Source organism: Doryrhamphus excisus, linkage group LG3, assembly GCF_037039965.1.
Source record: "Doryrhamphus excisus strain RoL-2023G ecotype Guam linkage group LG3, RoL_Dexc_Guam_v1.1, whole genome shotgun sequence".
Classification (NCBI taxonomy): domain Eukaryota; kingdom Metazoa; phylum Chordata; class Actinopteri; order Syngnathiformes; family Syngnathidae; genus Doryrhamphus; species Doryrhamphus excisus.
Window position 1 is genome coordinate 7,184,559 of NC_136359.1, and position 23,451 is coordinate 7,208,009.

Sequence of the window (23,451 nt, forward strand, 5' to 3'; positions counted from 1 at the left end):
TTTTCATGTCTCGGTGACAAATGTCAGATCGTACTGAACTCACACTGAGCTAAAGAAGAAGAACCCTCCTCTCCGCGTGGGAGGTGATTCATGACCCCCCCCCCCCCCCAACAGGCTGTGTCTCTCTTGCTGACCTGCCACATGTACAGGAATTGAAACCATGACAACGAGGCCTTGTGTAACTCGTGACGCACTTCTATCCAAAAGTCACCCCAGAAAGCCTCGGTGGATCTTCTTTGCTTCCTCATGCCGACCTGCTTTCTAATCAGCGCCGCCACAGACCTTGAAACCGCGGCCGAAAAAGCTTTATTCTGATGCTAAACCAACCCCATGTAGGTCAATATCTTCTGAGCTACAAGAGAGCTACCTCATTGTGACAACAAACATTGCGCAGTAACGCATCATTTGCTATGTTAGCATAACTAGCTACAGTGGAACCTTGGCTTGCATCATTTCACATGCAGAAGACCATGGAAGTACATAGAAATGATGAAAGAAAGGAATGCATGAACGTTTAGGTCACGTTTACCTTCACTAAAGACGGGGGACATCCCAAGAGACACTCCACCTTCTGGTTTTGCTATGACTTATTTCTGGAATTCTCACGTCCATCACCCGGAATGGCGCCACTGAGAGTTTCAGGCGAGAAACACGACTCAATGGGAGACGTGACTCGTGGCAAAACAGGAAGGTGGTGTCCGTTGATCTCGCCGCCGCATTGTGTCTTTGGGAATGGCCACGTCTTCCGTGAAGTAGCCAGAGATGTTCATTTAACTCTGTCATTGGGTCTATTAAGGCTGCCGACATCATAGACGCACAACAGAGCTGACTTCCGCTTCCTGTTTCCATGCATCCACAAGCTCAGGAGCAGCCAGCACGGATGTGTGGTGATACAAATACATGAACTCCTATTCGTACATATTTGTACGTATATGTTGCTTTGCGCAAGATGATGATGCAAGTGCATGATAGAAGAGATCATGTTTGGTTTCAAGCCGTAAAAACGGCCACAAGGTGGCGTAAGTAAAAGTCAGTAAATCAGTAAAAGCTCGGCATGCATCTTCCGAGCAAGCAGGAAGTGGAAAAGCATGGAGCCGTGTAGCGTGCACAAGGTAACACATGGAAGGGAAGCCATGGAGGCTTCGTGTAAGGATGACATGTGGCCATGGACACAGGAAGTCATCGGCTGAAAGGGCTTCACCTTCCCCTCCCGCATCAACAACGTCACACTAGACCGCCCTCACCTCCGTTGCCCGCGGTAACCCAGGATAACGATCTCGCCCATAAGCGTACCACCACCCGCCTTGACCCAGGCATGCGTCACGGAGCAGAAGGTCTCAGAGGGCGCACACGGACGCACGGGGCGCTCGGGGAAAAAGACTGATGATGATTCTCCAACCACAGAACAATCAAGCTGAGTCCTTTATCCAGATCTTCATGGAGATGCTTGATCTTGGAAGTCCACTTAACGAGATCTTTTCCTACGACTTGCTTTTTTTCCATGTGTGTGATATTTCACAATATCTAGAGATGGTCTCAACACATTTCCCAATGGTCATTTAGTTGCGACCCACTTCAGTTTTTATTATTTTTTACACTTTTATTTCACTCATTCATTCACTCATTTTCTACCGCTTATCCTCACGAAGGTCGCGGGGGGTGCTGGAGCCTATCCCAGCTGCGAGAGGTGAGGTACACCCTGGACTGGTGGCCAGCCAATCACAGGGCACATATAGACAAACAACCATTCACATTCACATTCATACCTATGGATCTTATCGTACCTTATATTTTAAACTTTTATTTAAATCCTCTTAAGTTATTTTCATGTTATTCTAAATTCTTTTGACACTTATTTACGTTATTTTTATATATTTTCTGCACTTGCGACATATGTAAATATTTTACAGATTACATTTTTAATTTAACTACTTTCGACACTTTTCATTTATTTTTTATTATTTTCTACAAGAAAGGGTTTTATTTTTTTCTACACTTTTATTTAAGTAATTCAAAATGCATTTTTCTATTTTTTACACTGCTTTATAAAGTTTTACATTATTTTTACACTTTCATACAAGTCAATTTAATGAAATAATAAATAATGATATTTTACCTGCGCCATGTTGTAGGTCGTGTTCTCCGGCAAGCTCACTGCTGCCTCTCGTGGTCAAAAGCCATCACTGCTCCAGAAACAGAGAACATCTCGACATGTCAGATTTAAGAATTGAAGCGAAACTTCAACAATTTGTTCATCCTTCAGTTTGTCCGTCAGTGTTGCCATCATAACCGTTAGCCCCCCCCCAACTTTAGTAACAATTTTACCCAAGAGTTTTCTGACTTATATTCCGAGGCTAATGCCTCTCCTGCTTCAGGCTGTGATCCTCCATGTTTTAAACAGGCTACACTGCAACAGCTCATTAAAAAGCCCAATTTGGACCCCAAAATGCTGTCCAATTAAGGCCAATCTCTAAGCTCCTCTTTCTTTCTAAGTTGTCGGATAAAGTTGTTCACTCTCAGTTGCAGGCATGCCTTAGTACTGTACTACTAATAACTGTACTAATGGCATTTCTGAACAATTGCAGTTCGGTTTTACATGGCAGCAATGCATGGCACTGAATTTACTACATTGTTTCAAATTGTACTTATGATTTTATTTACATAATCAGGGCTCTACATTAAAAACCAAAATGACTTGCCCATAGGGAATCCTTAAGGTGAGAACTACTTGCCCGAACTTGCCCCATGTAAAATGAAAAGACTGCCATAATGAGAATTTCAAATAAATAAAATAAATAATACCTTACACATCGTAGTCGTAGTAAGCAGTGATATAAGTTGTGCACCACAATGAAACATTATTGAATAGACACATTTGTGTACTAGTAAAGTGTTTTTAATCCAGAAAAAAAAGCTCAATGGTCAAACAATAATTTGTGAAGCAAAGGTGAGGAAAATCCACAGAGAAATGGAAGCGCTAGATTTTGTAGCTTGTGCAAAATCAGCACTTGGTATTGGATCTAATGGGTGGTGTTTCATTGTGACCACTTCAAATTGTCACAGCAATGTGATTCACTCACCTGGGCCATCATTTGATTTGCTGCCGCTAATAAAATACTTGTTTAGGAGGCACTGGTTCATCACTTTTTGCTGTTTCCTTCAGAATTAGACGATGTTGGCCTCGACGCCATGATGGATGTTTTCGTAGTCAAACGATCGCTGATTGGTTGATCGCAAACAACGGGTGTGGGTAAAACGCGGACTGTGGATTGCGGACCGCGGTCTAAATAAACGATTCTGATTGGTCCATTTCAAGATTTGCAAGGATTGGTTTGCAAATTACCACCGGAATTACGCAGTCCGTGTTTTACCAACACCCAACAAGAACCGCTTTAAAAAAAACATGTATGGCATGCTAAAGTGCACTTGCCCGACGGGAATATCACTGATTGGATTTACTTGCCCGAATTTTGTTTTAACTTGCCCCGGGCCATCGGTACATCGTTATTGTCGAGCCCTGATAATAGTTTTACTTAATTCCAAAACTAAAACAACTTTTTCCTCAACCTGATTTTCCAAAGTTTACAACTTTGTTTTGTTACTCTAATGTGACTATTTAAAAAGTATGTCTTTTTTTCTTTAATAGTCAAAGTCTATGCTAAAAAATGACGTTCTTTTCCTTAATCCTTTTCTTTAATGTCACGAATATATTCTCGTAAAAGTATCTGTTTTCCCGCTTCTGCTGTATCCTCATAATATTACCGGGCAATACAATTACAACTTTTTTTCTCGTTTGAGAAATGGTAGGCATTGTGCAACTCTTCTCTTATGAAGCAGTCTCTAATGCTGCCGCCAGTTGGCAGCAGTGTAACGCCATTGGCCCCTTTAGCCGCGAAGAAGACATAGGCGGAAGTTAGCAAGCGGACCGGAGAAGACAAAGTGGTTCGGTCGCGGCAGGGAAGCGTCTCCTAAAATGGCGTCTACCAAAGAGTTTATAAGGGAGCGATTGATGCTGGCTGCCGATGAAATATTCGCCATGTTCGAAAGAACAGTAGCCTCGTACGAGGAGGAACTTTCTCGAACGAGAGAGGAGAAGGAGCGACTACGACAGCAACTGGAAGCCAGTTTGCCGCAAACGGAAGGTGATTTTTCACGTTGACCCCCCCCCCCCAACACTGCTAAAATGATGCCTTCAAAATGTCAACACATACCACTTCGTCGTCATGACGGTGCGCATGCAGTACTACTGTTTTTGCTGTAATATACACTCCTCACAAAAAGCAGGAAAACTACTCCATTTGACCAGAATATTTTGACTTCATTCCCACAATATGCTCACTTTCTCGCTAACCTAATTTCCCAAACGTTACAATTTTATTTTGTTCTGTTTCTCATAAGAGCAGCTTTGAAAAAGTAACACATTTGCCCTTTAATATTTAAGCTACTAAAATGAAGTAGTTTTCCCCATAATATAACAAGGTTATTCAGGTTGTTTCCCTTTGAATCTGAGGGAATTGTTTGTACTGCTTTTTTTCTATTTCAAGTTCTATAATATTAAGCCCTTATTCTGGGAATATGTCAAGTTTTTTTTCTTGTTAGAATATGCATTTTTCTTGTAATATTTAGATTTTATTCTCATAAAATTACAGCTGTTTTTCCACAAAAACTTTCTTCTTTAAAATGTCTTCATAATTAGGACTTTATACCTTAAATTTTCTAAAAATGACAAAAGTTATCGTTTTGTTTGCAGGGATTCCAATTGGATTCCGATTGGGATTTTTAGTGAGATTTGATTGGATTGTCTGAGCTAAAGTGGGTTTGTGTTGCGTCCTGCAGACGTCCAGCAGCAGGAGGCTCCCCAGCCCCCACACGTCAAGGAGGAAGAGGAGGAGCTCTGGATCACTCAGGAGGGCGAGCGTCTTCCGGGGCCGGACGAGGCTGACCTCGCCAGTTTGCCGCTGACCGTTGTGTCTGTGAAGACGGAAGACGACGAAGACGAATCCCAAGAGGACAACCTCTTAGCACCGCTGTCGGACGACGACACGACATCCTCTGAAAAAGAGACGACTTCCCAAATGCCAAAGAGACACGACGCCGGTCCAATGTGTTTCGCCTGCTCAGTTTGCGGCAAAGGATTCCCTCGCAAGGACACTTTGGTTGCGCACAAGAGAACGCACACAGGAGAGAAACCCTTCAGGTGTTCCGTTTGCACTAAGAGATTTTCTTACAAGTGCGATTTGACTCGACACATGCGGACTCACACGGGAGAGAAACCCTTCACCTGTTCCATTTGCGGCGCAAACTACTCTCAGAAGTCCAACTTGCTGGCCCACGAGAGGACGCACACCGGAGAAAAGCCTTTCATATGCTCCGTCTGCGGCGACGCGTTCTCGCAGAAGATCCACATGGTCGCGCACATGCGGACGCACACGGGCGAAAAGCCTTTCGCCTGCTCGCTTTGCGGTAAAAGCTATTCTCAAAAGTCCAAAATGATTGCGCACAAGAGAACGCACACGGGGGAAAAGCCCTTCAGTTGCTCTGTGTGCGGCGATGCTTTCGCTCACAGGTTGTCTTTGAACGCTCACATGGAAACGCATAACCAAGAAAAACCCTTCAGCTGCTCAGTGTGCAGCGAAAGCTTTTCGTACCGCTCCAGTCTGCACGGACACATGCGGACGCGCCACAGGAAGCCCGTCGCCTGCTCCATATGCGGCCGATCGTTCGCGCTGAAGAAAATTTTGACCATGCACATGAGAACGCACACGGGAGAAAAACCCTACAGTTGCTCATTTTGCGGCAAAGGATTCACCCAGAACACGCACATGCTGTCGCACATGAGGACGCACACGGGGGAAAAGCCGTACTCCTGCTTGCTTTGTGCCAAGACCTTCTCTCGACGCGACACTTTGACGGCGCACATGCGGAAACACAATGGAGAATAAGACACCAAAAGATGGTCTAGGCGTGGAAGTGTCGTTTGGGCTATACAGGGTCGACATGGGGGGAAAACAGCCACACGCACATCAGACCAAACAGAGTCGTTGGTGTGGAGCAGATTTTCTTTGCTGTTGGCTATTAAACAGTCATGTAGACATATCATGACATCATCTGGAGTGTCAGACGCTTGACTTCCGGTGTAGACGTTTCTACCTACAGTACTTCTTTATGCGGTACACACGTTTGTATACAGCAGCACAAACCAAGAGGAACATATTTCTGATGGGTTTTTTAAATACTAATTCATGTCAAAAATCTGTGATCGTGTCAAATCTATAATCATGTCAAACACTGCCGCTCTGGCGAAGCCGTATCCTGGGATCATCACATGACTGTCACATGACTAAATCACTAGTTCAAGAAGGACTGAATACTACTATTGTCTCAATACTACTATTGTCTTCAAGGCTGCTTGGGTACAAGGAAGTACTCCATGGTGTTGTTAAACACTAACACTGCTAGAGCAAATACTACATAAAACACCACCAATACAAGATCAAATACTGCATAAAACATCACCAATACAAGATCAAATACTAGATACTAGATACAACTCCAACAGTACAAGATCAAATACTACATAAAACACCACCAATACAAGACTAAATACTAGATACTAATATTAGACACGGCGCACCAACTTCTTCGTCCAGATTGTGTCTGGGCGATGCCGGAAGTCCACACCCAGTGCAACCCTGGCACAACAGTTACGGAAACAAAGGTTCCACCCGAGTACTGCTCACACTGCATAATATTATTAGTTTTACATTTTCACAGTATAAATAGAATAAAATACACTTCTGAGATTTTGTTGTATTAGACCAACCAAAAATGTATATTTAACCGCTTTTGGGTGTATGACATATATTTACGAATTTATTGTCGTATTAGAGAGTAGAATAAGAGTATTACGGCCACAGCGGGATATTTTGGGCATCAGGAATAAAGTCATAAATTTACGAGAAAAAAAAGACATACATTTATGAGATGGACATTTACAATAATAAAGTCGCAAAAAGGCGCACATTTACGATGAAAAATTTGTAAATACAAGAATGTACAAGAATAACCTAATAAATGTACGCGCAAAAGCCGTACCAACTGGACATGCAATAGACCGGCTCGACCAATCAGCGGCGCTACTTTACTGATGCGTATAAAACCCACCAATAGTAGCATTAAATAGTCGCCGATGACAACACGGTAACGGGACGGCACTTAAACGGAGAGTTGGATGACAACGAGATGAGGCGACTTTTTTATATGATTCACAAAGTGAACATAAACGGAGAAAATGTAACACGTGGTCACCCCGACGTTAAAATGCACTGAAACCAGGACGCCGAGACAGAGCGCCCTCGACACCGTTCCAAGATGGCAGCCGTGTGCTATCGGGTCAACGAACCAACTGGGGATGCGTATTTCCGCCGCCATGTTGGAAAAGTATCTACGGTGCGTGGTAGTTGACAAAACAACTTCGGGGTTTGCGTATGTACTTGATGGCAAATGCGATATTTGAACTATTGGCGATTGACCCAGCGGCTTTGCCGTAGTATTTTCCGCCCGTGGATCCGTTTGCCTTGTCATATTACGCTCATATACGGATGAGACAAAGGGCGACGGCGACGAACATATCGACTGAAAAGCATCACAATGTTCAAAAGATTGGTGAGGGAGCGACTCATGGCGGCGGCTGACGAAATCTTCGCGCTGTTCGAAAGAACCATAGCTTCGTACGAGGAGGAACTTTGTCGATCGAGAGAGGAGAACGAGCGACAACTACGCCGATTGGAAATTGTTAGCAAGATTCACACTGTGCTACACGTCGATGGTATGTTCCGAACACATTTACACAAATCGCTAACAACGAGGCGACATTATTATTAGCTATGCTAAGAGCCTATATGCTAGTATTTACGCTAATTATGGCGCCAGAGGTTCCGCATTAGTGTATTAAGCGTCGACGCTGGAGTATATACACACTTTAAAAGTACGTTTAGTTAGCACTAATGGAGAAAACGACGTTTTTGTGTCTGTAGCTTTAATGCTAATGAGTCTGGGCGTGATAGACGTGGGCGTGTATCGATTCAATGCCCATTAAATGCAGGGCCAGGATTGCAGATATTGATCCTTTTTATTTGACATTTTCCTTTGAAGGACTTTGGTATTCATCTGTTGATCATGACTGCAATCACGATGAAGCACAAGACAGCAAAAACTCAGTCATTTGATCAATAAAATAGTCGTCATTCCCTTATTCCCGTCTATTATTTCAGTGTAATAGCGATCAATAATGCAACAAAAGCAAAAACTACTATTGCTTGGCACAAGGAATTAGATTGTTAAACACTAACAATACACGATTATGTAAGGTTACAGGGTTTAGTCAGTTGGGATATTACACCTAAATGATCCCTAAATCAACTCATAAATATTAGTTTAGTTTAGACATAAATATCTACAAATATTAACATTTAAATAGAAGAATTTACAACAAAGTACTTGTACTAAATTATCTGACATTTCCAGAATAAAGTCGTAAATCTCTGAGGAAAAAAAGTCATACATTTATTAGAATAAACACATAAACAAACAAGAATAAACGGTATAAATTAAGGAGAATAAAGGTGTAAACTTACAAAAAAATCATTAATTTACTAGAATAAAGGCATCAACTTACAAGAATAAAATTTGTAAATTTAAGAGAATAAGAATGTGACTTTTGGCCTTGGTCATGTGGAGTGGGAAAGCGGAAGTGAGGCGATGCTAACCCATGCTACCCACCTTATAAATAAAAGCTTGCCTGAAGCAAGCGGGTAGTTTTCCCTCTGACATGTACGTCACGGACTATTACCCCTTTATTCCGCTAATATGACAAAAAGGTGCATTCATTGTTGCCTCTTTTTAGCTGCTTGTATATCTTTAGAACACACACAAAAGAGAAGGATTGTGGATGGTGGGTTGAATTCCCAAAGGCGGATACGAACAACTGAGTAGAAAGAGGAAATGAGTGCATGAGAACGGAGCGAACGGGCTAACGTGTTGTTTGTGTAACGCGCAGATGTACCGCAGCTGATCGGTGGTCCAGAAGAACGTCCCGCGCAGGTGGAGGGGGACTCCACTTTGCTACAGGAGGCCGCCCAGCCCCCCCGCGTCAAAGAGGAAGAGGAGGAACTCTGGATCACCCACGAGGGCGAGCCGGAGGAGGCTGAATTCACCAAGCTGCCGCTGACTGTCGTCTCGGTGAAGATCGAAGACGACGAAGACAAGCCGCAGGCGGACGCCCTCATGGCGCCGCTATCCGACAGCGAGGCCGAGGGCAGGGCTGCCGGGACGCTGAGGGGAGAGACGGGCGACGTGAGGCCTCACGCCGACGACAAACGCTCTGAACACACCAACGTGGAGGCGGCGACGGCGAGAGAACGTTTCATCTGCTCGGTTTGCGGCGAAACCCTTTCTTTCCGGAGCGCTTTGACTCGCCACATGCGGACTCACAGGGGGGACAAGCCCTTCGGTTGCTCGGTTTGCAGCCGAACCTTTGCCCGAAAGGACATCTTGATCGAACACAGAAAGACACACAGCGGCGAGAAAGCCTTCGGCTGCTCCGTTTGTGGCGACAGGTTTGCCCACAAGACCACCTTGAACAGACACATGAGAAGGCACACCGGAGAAAAACCCTTTCGATGCTCATTCTGCGGCAAGCTTTTCTCTCAGAAGATCCACATGGTGAAGCACGTGGCGATCCACACGGGACAAAAGCCATTCGCCTGCTCGGTCTGTGGTAAAAGCTACGCCCTCAAGTCCAAAATGGTCGCACACAAGAGAACGCACGTGATGAGAAAAGCGCTGAGGTGTGGCGTTTGCGGCGAAAAATTCACTCACAGGTTCTCCCTGAATCTCCACATGGAAACGCACAAAGAAGAAAAACACTTCAGCTGCCCGGTTTGTGGCAAAGCCTTCTCCCTGAAGAAGATTCTCATCGGACACATGAGGACGCACACGGGGGAAAAGCCGTTCACGTGCTCGCTGTGCAACAGAGCGTTTTCCCTGAAGAAAATACTGACCGTGCACATGAGAACACACACGGGGGAGAAACCCTTCAGTTGCTCATTTTGCAGCAAAGGCTTCACTCAAAAGGCGCACATGCTGTCGCACATGCGGACGCACACTGGGGAGAAACCCTTCAGTTGCTCCATCTGTGGTGACACGTTCTCCCAGACGTCCACTCTGAAACGACACATGAGGACGCACACGGGAGAGAAACCTTTCCGTTGCTCGACCTGCGGCGAAAGCTACTCCCAAAAGAGGAGTCTGACGGCGCACATGCGGACGCATGGCGGAGAATAAACGTCGCCGCTCCACGCTTGCACCGAACCAACACAGACGCTGGAGCTCTTCGCTCTCTGGGTGTTTATCGGCGACGTGGAAGTACACAAACCCTTGATAGCACACCTCCAAAGGGCAGGAAACGTATGTCTGCTGGATGAGGTCTCTGTCCTATTTTAGCCAATAAATGTGGTAACGTTGGATCGATGTTGTTGTTTGTTTTGGACTACACTTGTCTGAATGAGGAACCTGTGATGTTTGCGATGGTCTAATCCAGAGCTGGCCAAAGCGCTGCCCGGGATTCCAAGAATAGAATTTAACAAGCAAACTAAAAAAATTGAAAAATCAGTCCAAAGTCGGCATTCTCTGAGAATAATGTCATGCAAAGAGGAAAAATAACCTCAATTCAGTCGAATGAAGGTGATGTATTGAAGTCATACGAGCAAAATATGAGTTTGTCTACAGAACCTTGCCGAACGTGTCTCTCAATCGGTCAACGGCAGACATGATATTCTCCATCCGCCAACTCCAGGAGAACAGAACATCGTATGCCGCCTTCATCATCACCAAAGCTTTGATCTGGTCAGCAGACAGGACCTTGTCAATATCATCCCAAAGATCGGAAGCCCACCAAAATTAGTCAGCCTTCTCTGGAAAAAAAGACAACCCTAGTCTAATCTGTCCTAAAGCCATCCGAATTGTGTCAACTTCTGGCCAAAAGGATTGAAAAACTGGAAAACGACCCGGCGGTGATGACGTGCTCGTGATTGACGTCCATTGAGACACCAAGACTCGCTGGCAAGACAGCCAATGGCAGCGCGGGGGAGCCAACGGAGACATGGCTGGCGCAGCACCGCTGCCATCTGGTGGCAGAATTGAAGACTTGCTTGAGAAGGAAACCGCTTAGAAATTGTCTGTGCACTAATACAACAATGTTTTTCTTTAATGTTGTCCCTCCCTATATCGTGGTTTGAGTCAATATTGTTGGCTGCTTTTCTTCCGGTGTCTTCCCACCATTCCATGTGCTTTTATTGACGAGGTCTTGTTGACATTCCAAAATTCCACATTCCATTTTCAATTCCAACCAAGTCAACATGTCTTATTATCAACCTCTCTTTTTGGCTTTCCCCCTTTTTTCCAGGGGTCACCACAGCAAGACAAATCATCTTCCTGATGCAACCCAGGCCAGGAATCTAACCATGAAAGGTACGCTTGTACCAATAAAGGATCCCTGACATGATACATCAACTTTGCTCATATGTGTTATAGTATATTGTTTGCCGTGAAGGAGCACTAAGAGACGTCCGCAGAGGATGCTGGGTGGACAGAAGACCAGCCCAATATCTCAGACGCTTCTGTTGCGTGGAGATCTGGTTCACAAGTGAGATTGCTGGGATGCATTCAGGATTCATGGAGATTTTAACAACCCTTCCCGATCTCTTCACAGGCAATGAACTCAAAGATTTTGTATGCATTTACTGAAAATGTGCTGAAAGATCATCACGTGCACAACAACAAACAATCTACAAGACCAGAGACCAAACAGCTGGGACTATTTGCATTCAGTTCAGGAGCGAACAAACAAACGATCACACAGGAGAGGAATCCATTCACTACAAGATCAACCAACTCCGCATTACCATTCAATCACTTGTTGGACTTCAACTCATCTTCTACATCTCCAGCAGCTAATTTTATGAGAAAGTCTAAATATTCACATGTGATGTTGAATGTTTCCGTGTACTTTTCACATCCAATCCTGAAGGGACTGCTTGCAACCTAACCAGGCCAACTTTGGCGCTTTGGAACTTTGGAAGGTGTTGCAGTAATACATCTTGTAAGCCTCAGCTATGTTAGACCACTCAGTTTAGCTGCAAATGTTAGCTATCATCGAATCTATTCCAGATTGTCAGTCAATATCAGATCATTCTGATGCCAATTAGGACAACTCAATGGTTTCTCTTTGAAAGCACCATGGCTAACATGCTGACGTTCTTCCATTTCTTGGCTGACCTTGAGAGTTGCAAACAGTCCCTTGAAATATTTCTATATTACACAGTCTGACTCAGTGGGGGCGTCACCCTACATGACGATGGCTTTATGATTGGACGGTTTCTAGTGAGCGTCCAAAACAATGTATGCTTCCAATGCTGCCTGGCCCACAGGCACTCCGTATCGATGACAAAATAACAATACGAACTATATAACACGTATTTTCATTCGCGGTAGCAAGACAAGGTGGTCTGATTGACTTCTGGCTGCCTCGTTCCTGCCCGACACCCCGTGACACCCCCATGATCTTTTCCCATAACGATATAACGATATAGCCGTTCATAGTATTCCAATACGTGCTACTGGATGTTGGAATTTTTCAATTAAGTATGGTTGGCACGAGTGGTCTCCCAATGCTTATCGGACCCAGTCTTTGGGACCCGCCCACCCCCTTGAAAGTTACATAGCCATATTTAAATACCCTAATCCTCCGGGCCCCCACACCGTCTTCCATGCTCCACTAGGGTAACTGCTTCAGTTGTGCTGTGAATTATTGACTTTTACTGGAGGCACGCGGATTTGGAAGTCATGCAGGAATCTGGTATCATACTTTCCGGGGACCATGACACCTGTACGGTTCAAGTACCATTTGACGCCTTTCAGCGCAAACTGGACGGGACAACATCGCTTGACCTGTTGACCTGTGTGTCCGCATGTGTACGGTCAGATTGCTCTGCCGACGGAACGCTTTAGGGCAGAGTGAACAGGAGTATGGTTTTTCCCCCGTGTGCGTCCTCATGTGTGATGCCACGTTTGCCCTCTCAGAGAAACTTTTACCACAAACGGAACAGCTAAAAGGTTTTTCTCCGGTGTGTGTTCTTTGGTGTCCGCGCAGAGACACCTTGGTGTTGAACGCTTTGCCACAAATTGAGCAACAGAAAGGTTTTTCTCCAGTGTGCGTCCGCATGTGAGATTCCACATGTACATTTCGAGAGAACCCTTTACCACAGACGGAGCAGCGAAAAGGCTTTTCCCCATTGTGCATGCGCGTGTGAGCTGTCAACTTGGCCGGCTGAGTAAACGATTTCGCACAAATCGGACAGGAGTAAGCTTTGTGTGTTGCCACGTGTTTGGCCATGTTTGACTTTTGGGAGAAGCCTTTACCGCAAACCGAGCAGCAGAAAGGTTTCTCTCCAGTGTGTGTTCGCATGTGATTTACAATACTTGACTTTTCAGTGAATCTTTCGCCACAAACAGAACAACTAAACGTTTTTTCTCCGGTGTGCTTTCTCCTGTGTTTCAACATGTTGGACTTCTGGAAGAATCTTTCGCCACAAGCGGAACAACTAAAAGGTTTCTCTCCAGTGTGTGCCTGCGTGTGTTTTACCATATTTGACTTGTCAGAGAATCTTTTGCCACAAACCGAACAGGTAAAAGGTTTTGTGTGTGTTCTCATGTGACGGGTCAAATCTTGTTTGTCGCTAAAGCTTTTCGCACAAGCTTGGCAGTCGAGGTGAGCCCGGTTGTCCCCGCCTTCAGGCCCGCAGGAGAATGACGTCGCCTCGTCGCTATCTGACAGCGGAGCTATGAGGTTCTCGGCTTGCGATCCTCCATGGGGGTCTCCACTGGGGTCTCCGCCAGCTTCTGTTGTCGTGTGTTGTGGTGAGCTACTGCTCGGAGACTCCGCCCTTCCCATCTCCCCAGTCGGACAGTGATGAAGCTGGGAGGACTCTGGTGGTTGGTCTTCATGGTCTTCAGTCTTCACAGAGACGACAGTCAGTGGCAACTTGCCGACATCGGCCCCCTCCAGCCCTGGAAGACACTCTCCCCCCTGAGTGATGCAGAGTTGCTCCTCTTCCTGTTTAACGGTGGGGGGATGGGGATCCTCTTCCTCTTTCACATAGTGAGGCCGGGGTTCCTCCTGCTGCAAAGCGGGGCTCTCTTCCCCTTGCGGCTGAAGGGGAAGTACTTCTTGAAGGCCAAACAGCTGCTGCGTGTCTGCAGGACACAAGCAACATCAAGTACCGCTTGCGTTCTCCCGGCCTGCTGTAATGTCGTGGAAAGTACTCGTCTCTAGGCCCGATCTACGGGATGGTCGTTCTACATTACTTTTAGCATGCTGACACTTCCTATTCACAGCAAGACCGGACCAGCGCCATCTGGTGGACAAATTGCTAGCCTAATGGGGGCAAGGGTGGCCAAACCTTTTCCAAATGTGTAAATTTGCTACTTTGATATTTGGAAGGCAACACGTGTAGATGACAAAGTTATGCTGGACTGTCTTCACGCGTGACTTTAGACTACAAAGGACAAATAGTTAAGTGTGGTTTGGGTTAAAAGTCGAGAGTTTAGAGACTTGTCGACTTACCTTCGGTGCGAGTCTTGCTAGCAGCTTCCAGTTGTCGTCGTAGTCGCTCGTTTGTCCCTCTCGTTCGAGAAAGTTCCTCCTCGTACGCCGCGATCGTTGTTTCCAACAGCGCCGATATTTCATCAGCCGCCGCCATTAGCGCCTCCCTGATCAACGCTTTCCACATTTCAATGTTGTTTTGGGGCGAATAGCGTAATGGCGAGCATAGGTATTTGCTCATTGTCCTTCTCGTTCTCGTTTTCTTGCTCGACGTCGAACTTCCGCCTTTTCTTCTTCGACTTAAAGTTGTTTCTTCCTCTTCTATTTTTAATTGGCAGGTATCTTGTGGTGCTTATTACCGCCACCTTGTGGTAAGCAGTGTGGTTCGACATGCTGTCCTATTTTGATGTACCCAAACATCATTCTCCAATATTTCTTCTTCTTTCCGGTCGTACCGGACTTTACAGTCTCGGTTGTCTGATCCTCTCTTCCTGGCACGTTTCACTTCTTCTTTGCTCAAACTCCTTTCCAGATTTCTTCCTTCTCTACATGCTGCACACTCTGCACAAAGTTCAACGATATTTCCTATCTCCTTGAATGAAACAAGTGTACATTTGTACAGTGAAACATTTGTACCCCATACGGGTCAAGGTGGGTGAGGTGTCCTTCCCCAGGGACAAAATGACAACGACCAGGTGGAGTGAGCGAGGATCGGACCGCCAACCTTACGGTTCCTGGTCAATCTGCTCTACCTCCTGAACCACGACCGTGGAGGAGGTCTTCCACCGAGGAAACTAAGTCCGGGGACTCTCCGGGGGAGACTGCGGTTGCCAAGGGGGTCAAAAAGGCCCTCAGTGAAGAGGCCCGGGGATGGATGTGATCTGCCTGGAGTTCCTCAAGGCCCTGGACGCTGTGGGGCTGACAACATTGCATGAACATCCTGGTTCCCCTTTAGGGTGTGTTCCAACTCCTGTGGGACTCCTGCTAAGGTAGACCACATCCTGGTACTGGAGAGGAAGTGCCACCAGATCGTTGTGGTTTTCTAAAAATATTATTTTACAAGAAAACAACAAAAGCAAATTCAGTAGTTTTACAAGAATAAAGGCAAACTATTGAGATAAAATAATTCTACAAAGTTCATAAAATGTTGTCATTTTATGAGAATAATGTTATTTTGTAGCACAGAGTTGAAATATTAAAGAAGAGAGAAACAAATCCAAAACAAATAAAGTTCTAATTCTTAAGGTTAATGGAATAAAATATTATGGAAATAGTCATAATATTACATGAAGAAAATGACAAGGATTATTTAAGAAAGTTAAAATATTTTGGAGGAAAAAAGAGCAAAATGGGGAGAAAGAGCGAACAAAGAGTGGAGTTGATATTAATAATCATCTTTTTCCACTCTATGACAAATCAGAAATGCACTTTTTTTTCAAAGTGGCATTCATTCTTCCTCCGTGGCCATTGCTGAAAAACGTTTAGACACTCGGCTATACCACAGGTTTTGTTTCTGTTTTATGACTGTATCATAAAAATGCCACGACACAAACATTATTTCATTACATATTAGTCAGTGACAACACAGCTGAACAATATGCCGTTTTTAAATCACCCTTAGCAGCAACAACTGCAATCAAGCGTTTATGTTAACTTGCAATGAGTCTCTTCCAGCTGTGGAGGAATTTAGCAGAATTGTTGTCATTCAGCCACATTGGAGGCTTTTTAAGGTCATGCCACAGCATGGATCCAGGTCAAGACTTAGACGAGGCCAGACCAAAGTCTACATTTGGTTGGAGGTCACCAACAGATGGCTGGACATTCTCCTTCATCAGAAGTCATGCTTCCATTTATCACAGCAAGTCTTCCAGGCCCTGAAGCACCACAACAGCCCCAGACCATCACACTACCACCACCGTATTTTACCATGATGTTACTTTTACGTCAGATGTAATGGGATATACACCTTCCAAAAAGTTCAAACCACAGAGTATTCTCCCAACACAAATACCGTTTCATTATCATGGACATGATAACAATAACGCTAAGATGGATTCGTGATGAGGGAATGCGGCATCATGCACACGGCACATCATCACTTTCTAGGCAACGCCTCACATCTAACGTTACGCTTGTACGGTTTGCCAACTTTTAGCATCTGTTTCATCTCAATTGTGCGTCCGCATGTGAGTTGTCAAATTGTCATGGCGCGTGAAAGTTTTAGCGCACAATGAACAACAGTATGGTTTTTCTCCCGTGTGCGTTCTCATGTGTGTCGTCATGCTGGACTTTTGACAGAATCTTTTGCCGCAGACCGAACAACAAAAAGGTCTCTCTCCCGTGTGTGTTCTCATGTGCGACATCATGCTGGACTTTTGAGAGAATCTTCTACCGCAGACTGAACAACTAAAAGGTTTCTCTCCCGTGTGTATCCGTATGTGGTCCATCAAATAGTTGCGCTGAGTAAAGGTTTTCGCACAAAGTGAGCAGGAATATGGTTTTTCTCCCGTGTGTCTTTTCTTGTGCTTGAGCATATTGGACTTGGTGGAGAACATTTTACCGCAAAGGGAACAACTGGAAGGTTTGGCTTCATTGTGCGCTTTGATGTGTCTGAACATGTTTGACTTGTGGGAGAATATTTGACCACAGATTGAACAAGTAAAGGGTTTCTCTTTTCCGCTGGTGTGTGTCCTCAAGTGTAGCGCAAAATCTGTCGTCTTTGGAGAGCGTTCCAAATGTTTGTTGTCAGTGTGAGTCCTTGTGTCACCTTCACAGTGTGTATCGCCGCTCAAAGGTTCTTGGGCGTCGCTTGCGTGTTTATCCTCGGGCGCAAGGGACCTCGCATCGTCGCTGTCTGATCCTTCACGGCGGTCTCCATCAGCTGTGTTGCGTCGTGGTGAGCTGCTGCCAGGACTTGGACGGTGAGGAAGTCGTGAGGACTCAGGTGGTTTGTCTTCACACTGTTCAGTTTTCACAGAGACACCAGTTGGTTGCAACTTGGTCGGATCAGCCCCCTCTGGCCTGAGAAGACACCCTCCTGCTTGAGCGATCCCAGGTTCCTCCTCTTCCTCTTTAATGCAGGGGGGCTGGGGATGCTCCTCCTCCTTCAATGCGAAGCTCCGACGTTCTTCTTGACGACTGGACAGCTTTGGGATGTCTGCAGGACGCAAGCAAGCTCACGTATCAAAAATCCCGTTTCAAAACAGGACAAATTGCTAAATATTTAAAAACCTTCCCCAAACCCCTAAACTTTCTGTGGCTCAATTTTGGCTCATTGGGGTGAGAAATACGATTAAATTGAAGACATAACTCATAGCAAAACAGGAAGGTGGTGTCCGTGTGGTGCCTCACTGCCTCATTGCGTCTTCGAATCACTTGCATCGAGAATCACGTGAATGTAAACTTTGCTTAAATATGTTTGGAATTATGTTCGCCATTTTTGAAAGCCAACTGTAAATTTTCAAAACGACATTTACAGTTGAAACGAGCTCGCAGTGTGGCCCATTTCCGGAAGTCACTCCCTGGGGGTGACAGCTCTCGGCTAAACAGAGGAAACAAAGGCTTCTCCCGGGCCATGCTGGAGCAGCGCCGGTATATTTGTCATACAAATAGTAGTCATGGCAAAATGTGGTGTTGCTGCTGGATGTTCACATTGTCCAAGCGATACTGTAAGTTAGTTTTCTTTACCAAAAGAGGAAGCTTTAAGACAACAATGGACGAAGCAAGTGCAGCGAGCAAGAGACAGATGGACGCCCGCCTGCAGCTCCGTTCTTCGTATTGATCATTTCACTGATGACTGCTAAGAAGGAACACCTTAACAAAAAGCATACACGGGAAAAAAACGACTATTATGTAGAAACTTGGCACAAACGAGTAAGTCATGTTGTGTTGAATAATGTCTTCTAAACAATATTCCATGATAGCGACAAGGCTGCAAAGCATTATACGTCTTCTATGAACGTCTACAATATCCACATATACAATCAAACAGGCTATAAAGACCCCCCCCAAGCTCATTAAAAAGCAACCTCGGTTATGCTTGCCATTCTGTGCTATGAAGGCCACCAATCTTCATCTCCATGTTCTACGGTTTAAGTCCATGTTCTCCAGGCTCTCTATATTCAACTCCACATGTTTCTTCCTAGTAAACTGTGGACACATGGCAACACCGCCATCTTTGTTGACCCGACGGCGTCACTTCCGCAAATGAGGCTGAAAAGCGAGAGCCAGCTCGTCATGGCTGGCGTCACGAACTATAAACGCCATTTTTTCCTGATTTAGCGTTCACTTTCTAAAAATCGAAGAAGGTAAAACACCATTACAAATGATGTTGAAGCAAAGCTGGTTAATCAAGTCAGGGAGCTGTCAGGAAAGTCAGGAAATGTCCATGTATTCCTTTCATTCATCATGCATATTCATTTGGAATTGGTTTCTGCATGTCAAATTAGAATTGTTTATATTATTTCTTATGGGGAAAATTGATTTGGTTATCGTCGCTGCTGATGGAACCTGACTCCCCCCTCGGGGGCACTCGCCACGCCTAGGGGACAGATGAAGTCCTCCGCCGAGGCAAGACTACCCGCAGGAGAAAGTTGGCAGAATGAAAGGGTTTATTTGTCTTTCACTTTCCCGTAAAAATCAACAATACTGTAAATACTTCACGTGTTGACGGTCTAATGCTGTAAAGCACACTGGCAGAACGCATGCGCATACGACCCGCCGTTCCCCGCTCCACACCCGAGTCAAGAAGAAGACGATAGCGAACAAGAAACGACGAGATGGAGTTGGCGGCTTTTGGAGCCGCTTTCATAAAATACCGTTTCACCCACGGCGATGAAACACTTTGCTATTTCAGCCTGAATAAATTCCCGTGCGTACAGGCCCAAGTTTGTGGATTTTGGTTTTCGACTTTAGCACGAAAATGTCGGAGAGCAAGTTTTGTATGACTACAAAAAGGCGTTTTCATGGACAAATGTGTAAAATGTTGGAAACACGTTGTCATACCTTCAATGTGTAGCACAATGTGAGTCTTGCTAACAGCTTCCAGTTGTTGTCGTTGCTGCTCGTTCTGCTCCTTCGTTCGAGAAAGTTCCTCTTCGTAGGACGCCATCGTTCTTTCAAACAGCCCGAATATTTCGTCGGCTACCGCCAACAGTCGCTCCTTCACCAATTCTTTCAACATTGTTGTTTTGGTTAGCGTCTGCACCAACAGTGAAGCGATAGGCCTCGTCTTTCCTTCAACTTCCGCCTTTTTCTTCTTCTACGGACGTTTTGCGGTCGTTACCGTTACGGTAGCGTCACACTGTCGCCATTCCCCGGCGGCTTGGAATACTGCTCACATACGCATGCGGGTTGCTGTCCATCTGTTGTCCATCCCAGCATGTGAAAGTAAGACAGTTGATATGGTTTGATACCTCAATGGTGAACTGCCATCAGCCATCATGGCTTCTCTCGATGTGAAGGATCAACAGCTCCACTTAGAGCTCCTCCCTCTTAAGATACATCCTGCCACCCTGAAGAGGAACCTTCCAGTGGCTAATACCCCAAGACGTGGGGTCATAGTGGGCGAGGCTAGGAACGTACACCGACCGCTGAAGTAAGAAAGTTGTGGACAACGGTCTGGGAGGACCGCCTTACTGCAGGAGCCATGTCGATCCGCCTGTCCATCTCCAGCCTTCCCTTACTCGTGAACAAGACCCCAAGATACTTGACCTCCTCCGCCTGGGGCAGGACCACATTCCCAATCCGGAGGGAGCACTCCACCCTGAGAACCGACTGAGAACCATGGCCTTGGATGTGGAGCGGCTGAGTCCTATCTCAGAAGCTTCACACTCTGATGCAAACATCCAGATCCTAAGGCCCCCTTAGGAACCGGACTCCCTCGACGCCTTAGCTGCGCCTGGAAGTTCTGTCCATGAGAATGATGACCAGAATGAGAGACAAAGGGCAGCCTTGGCGGGGGCCAAAGTTCACCGGGAACAGGCTGGACATTGAGACCGAGGCACCTCCTCCAGTTGCAGGAGGACAGATTGGCACCAGGGTCGTCACCAATCATGGATTCCCGGAGCACTCCCCAAAATGAAACAAACATTCCTGTTACTATTGTGAGTTTTATTACAGTGATATATGGAATCACCACAAACATGTTTTAGACTGCTGTTAATAACCTCGTCATCCGATTGGCCATGAAGCATGAAGCATATAATTGCATTTCCGTTCCCTTGATGATAAACATCAGCAAAACATCACACACACTTCAGGAAACCCACAACTATTTCAAATATATCTCTTGAAGCGTTAAAAAAAACTCCCATCGGCAATGACTGCTGCCCATAGATCACAGAAGGCAAGATATGACAATCGCTCAGATGGAAACGACCAGGAAAACGTTTATTCTCCATTGTGTGTCCGCATGTGTATTGTCAAACTTGTCTTGTAAGAATAGCTTTTCCCACAAACGGAGCAAACAAAGGCTTTTTCTCCCGTGTGTGTCCTCATGTGGGCCGTCATGTTTGACTTATGAGAGAACCTTTTATCGCAAACCAGACAGCTAAAAGGTTTCTCTCCCGTGTGCGTCCTCTGATGTCGAATCAAAGACATCTGCACGGTGAAACCTTCGCCACAAACAGAGCAGCTAAAGGGTTTTTCCCGCGTGTGCGTCGTCATGTGTCTCTTCAAAGTGAACCTCTGAGCAAAGCTTGCGCCGCACACTGAGCAGCTAAAGGGTTTTTCTCCTGTGTGCGTTCTCATGTGTTTGACGATATTTGACTTTTTAGAGAATCTCTCGCTGCACACTGAGCAGCTGAAAGGTTTCTCTCCCGTGTGTGTTCTCATGTGTGACAGCATGTGTGAATTTTGAGAGAATCTTTTGTCACAAATGGAACAACTGAAGGGTTTTTCTCCGGTGTGCGTTCTCATGTGCAGAGGGAAATATCTCTTATCGGAAAAGCTTTTTGCACAAACGGGGCAGGTCAAACATTTTTTACCCGTCTTCTTCTCAGGGCCTTCAGAGTGTTTGAGGCGAGTGTGAGTCCTCGTCTCGCCCTCGCAGTCTGAATCGCTGCTCAGCGGCTCTTGGCCGTCGTCTCTGCCTTCAGCCTCAGGAAAGTGAGACGCCGCGTCATCACTGTCTGACAGCGGAGCAAAGAAAACGTCTTGTGGCTCGTCTCCGTCGTCTTCGGTCTTCACAGAGACAACGGTCAGCGGCAACTTGCTGAGATCAGCGTCCTCCGGCCCAAGAAGACACTCCCCCTCCTGAGTGATCCAGAGCTCCTCGTCTTCATCTTTAACGCATGGGGGCTGGGGTTCCTCTTCGTCTTTAACTTGGGGGGGCTCCACTTTGGATCCCCAGCCCCCCCGCATTAAAGAATGCTGCTGAGTGGGACGTTCCTCTTGACGACCAATCAGCTTTCGGACGTCTGCAGGATGCAACATAAAAAAATGTTTAAATTCATTTTTGGAGCATAGCATTGGAATATAAAAACAGATGCTATTATATTTCAATTAATAGTATGAGAAACAAGCAACACACTGTTCACTTTTTCTTCTGCGTTAGGATTCGGGCCCGCAGGTAAACTATTACATCAGTGTGCCAATAGTGCCATCTTGTGGTTGAAAGTAGGAATTGCACACGGTCTTCCAATGTACAGACATTATATTTAGCACAAAATATGCTAAATAGTACTCAACGTACGGATGTATTTTCGTGCTTACGTAACCGTCTCTTTCAGTTAGTTTTAGTTTGTTCCTTATCTGATAGCCAACAAGCTTACAGCGAGATGATGTCCCAGCTAGCGACACAGCGCCACCTACGGCTTGACTATAAACGCATGTTTACATGGACAATTAGTCTTAATAATAGGCCTTTATCTTGGTTCGCTGATCTTGATTTTTACCCGAGTTGCGAAGACAAGAAGATATGAAGTAGAAATCCGGCGGACATACGTTCCGTTGGTAGCACAATCTGATTCTTGTAAAAAGCCTCCAGTTGTCGTCGTTGTCGCTCGTTCTCCTCTCTCGTTCGAGAAAGTTCCTCCTCGTACGACGCGATCGTTCTTTCAAACAGCTCGAATATTTCATCGGCCGCCGCCATGAGCCGCTCCCTCACCAACTCTTTCAACATTTCTGGCGTTGTCCTCCACGAAGTACACTAAACAGGGCCGCTGATGCTAATTTTAGCCCTGGCTCCCTGAGCACGCTCACTTCCGCCTTGTCACTCTTCGATGGGCGTTTACGGAACCGACGGCGTCCGTGACGTCACAATACTGCTATCTTGTGGTCGAGATGAGCGCAGAGGAAGAACGACAAGATCACACAAACCAAAATTGATTGCAAATGAATGAAAATAAAGTCTTAATATTACGTGAAAATTGTATGACAATAACAACGCAATATTTTTTGGAAAGAAACAAAACAAAATGTAACCATCGTTCTTTCAAACAGCGCCAATATTTCGTCAGCTGCCGCCAACAGTCGCTCCTTCACCAACTCTTTCAACATTGTTGTTTTGGTTAGCGTGTGCACCAACAGTGAAGCGATGGGCCTCCTGCTCTTCAACTTCCGCCTTTTTCTTCTTCTTGGGACGTTTTGCGGGCTCTTTCAACATGTTTGACGTTTTAACCGAGGGCGGTTAATACGCTTGGAGCCTTGCTAATTCTCGCCCTCTTTTCTCCTATTCAGTCTTGTTCTTCTTCGATGGTTTTATGGCAGCCACCACCACTGTGGATTCACATTGCTGCCATCTTGCGACGGTATTGATGCCTGCAAGTGAGTATTCTTATTTTATGTTA

General features: G+C 45.6%; 4 protein-coding genes across 5 annotated transcripts; 2 read left to right on the forward strand and 2 right to left on the reverse strand.

The window, feature by feature from the left end:
* The first annotated feature begins 3,879 nt into the window (after nt 1-3,879).
* LOC131127607 (uncharacterized) lies at nt 3,880-7,331 on the forward strand. Its single transcript, XM_058069665.2, has 2 exons — nt 3,880-4,142; nt 4,837-7,331. Exons 1-2 carry the CDS (start codon nt 3,974-3,976, stop codon nt 5,940-5,942), a joined length of 1,275 nt encoding a protein of 424 aa, XP_057925648.2. The 5' UTR covers nt 3,880-3,973; the 3' UTR covers nt 5,943-7,331.
* A 186-nt stretch (nt 7,332-7,517) lies between these two features.
* LOC131127598 (uncharacterized) lies at nt 7,518-10,527 on the forward strand. The gene is made up of 2 exons (XM_058069654.2): nt 7,518-7,828; nt 9,059-10,527. The coding sequence occupies exons 1-2, from the start codon at nt 7,651-7,653 to the stop codon at nt 10,342-10,344; spliced, it is 1,464 nt and encodes a 487-aa protein (XP_057925637.2). The 5' UTR covers nt 7,518-7,650; the 3' UTR covers nt 10,345-10,527.
* LOC131127786 (uncharacterized) lies at nt 8,039-19,915 on the reverse strand. Its single transcript, XM_078789262.1, has 5 exons — nt 19,667-19,915; nt 16,836-17,819; nt 15,415-15,483; nt 14,684-15,013; nt 8,039-14,313 (listed from the first exon to the last, which is right to left on the reverse strand). Exons 1-5 carry the CDS (start codon nt 19,842-19,844, stop codon nt 12,920-12,922), a joined length of 2,955 nt encoding a protein of 984 aa, XP_078645388.1. The 5' UTR covers nt 19,845-19,915; the 3' UTR covers nt 8,039-12,919.
* Nucleotides 19,916-20,760: 845 nt separating this feature from the next.
* On the reverse strand, nt 20,761-22,904 carry LOC131127610 (uncharacterized). 2 transcript variants are annotated; one of them, XM_058069668.2, is made up of 2 exons: nt 22,607-22,904; nt 20,761-22,080 (listed from the first exon to the last, which is right to left on the reverse strand). In XM_058069668.2, exons 1-2 carry the CDS (start codon nt 22,782-22,784, stop codon nt 21,053-21,055), a joined length of 1,206 nt encoding a protein of 401 aa, XP_057925651.2. In that variant the 5' UTR covers nt 22,785-22,904; the 3' UTR covers nt 20,761-21,052. The 2 variants fall into 2 exon arrangements, with proteins under 2 accessions (XP_057925651.2, XP_057925650.2); XM_058069667.2 differs by having other exon boundaries at nt 22,558-22,885.
* Between the last annotated feature and the right edge of the window lie 547 nt (nt 22,905-23,451).

Coding starts and splice junctions, on each gene's coding strand:
- LOC131127607 (XM_058069665.2), top strand. CDS start 3,974: ATGGCGTCTACCAAAGAGTTTATAAGGGAGCGATTGATGCTGGCTGCC. Junction 4,143..4,836: donor CAGTTTGCCGCAAACGGAAG/GTGATTTTTCAC, acceptor TGCGTCCTGCAG/ACGTCCAGCAGCAGGAGGCT.
- LOC131127598 (XM_058069654.2), top strand. CDS start 7,651: ATGTTCAAAAGATTGGTGAGGGAGCGACTCATGGCGGCGGCTGACGAA. Junction 7,829..9,058: donor CACTGTGCTACACGTCGATG/GTATGTTCCGAA, acceptor TGTAACGCGCAG/ATGTACCGCAGCTGATCGGT.
- LOC131127786 (XM_078789262.1), bottom strand. CDS start 19,844: ATGTTGAAAGAATTGGTGAAGGAGCGACTGTTGGCGGTAGCCGACGAA. Junction 15,484..16,835: donor AACTCACATGCGGACGCACA/ATTGAGATGAAA, acceptor TGGCAACCGCAG/TCTCCCCCGGAGAGTCCCCG. Junction 14,314..14,683: donor TAGCAAGACTCGCACCGAAG/GTAAGTCGACAA, acceptor TGTGTCCTGCAG/ACACGCAGCAGCTGTTTGGC.
- LOC131127610 (XM_058069667.2), bottom strand. CDS start 22,741: ATGAAATATTCGAGCTGTTTGAAAGAACGATCGCGTCGTACGAGGAGG. Junction 22,081..22,557: donor TTCTTGTCTTCGCAACTCGG/GTAAAAATCAAG, acceptor TGCATCCTGCAG/ACGTCCGAAAGCTGATTGGT.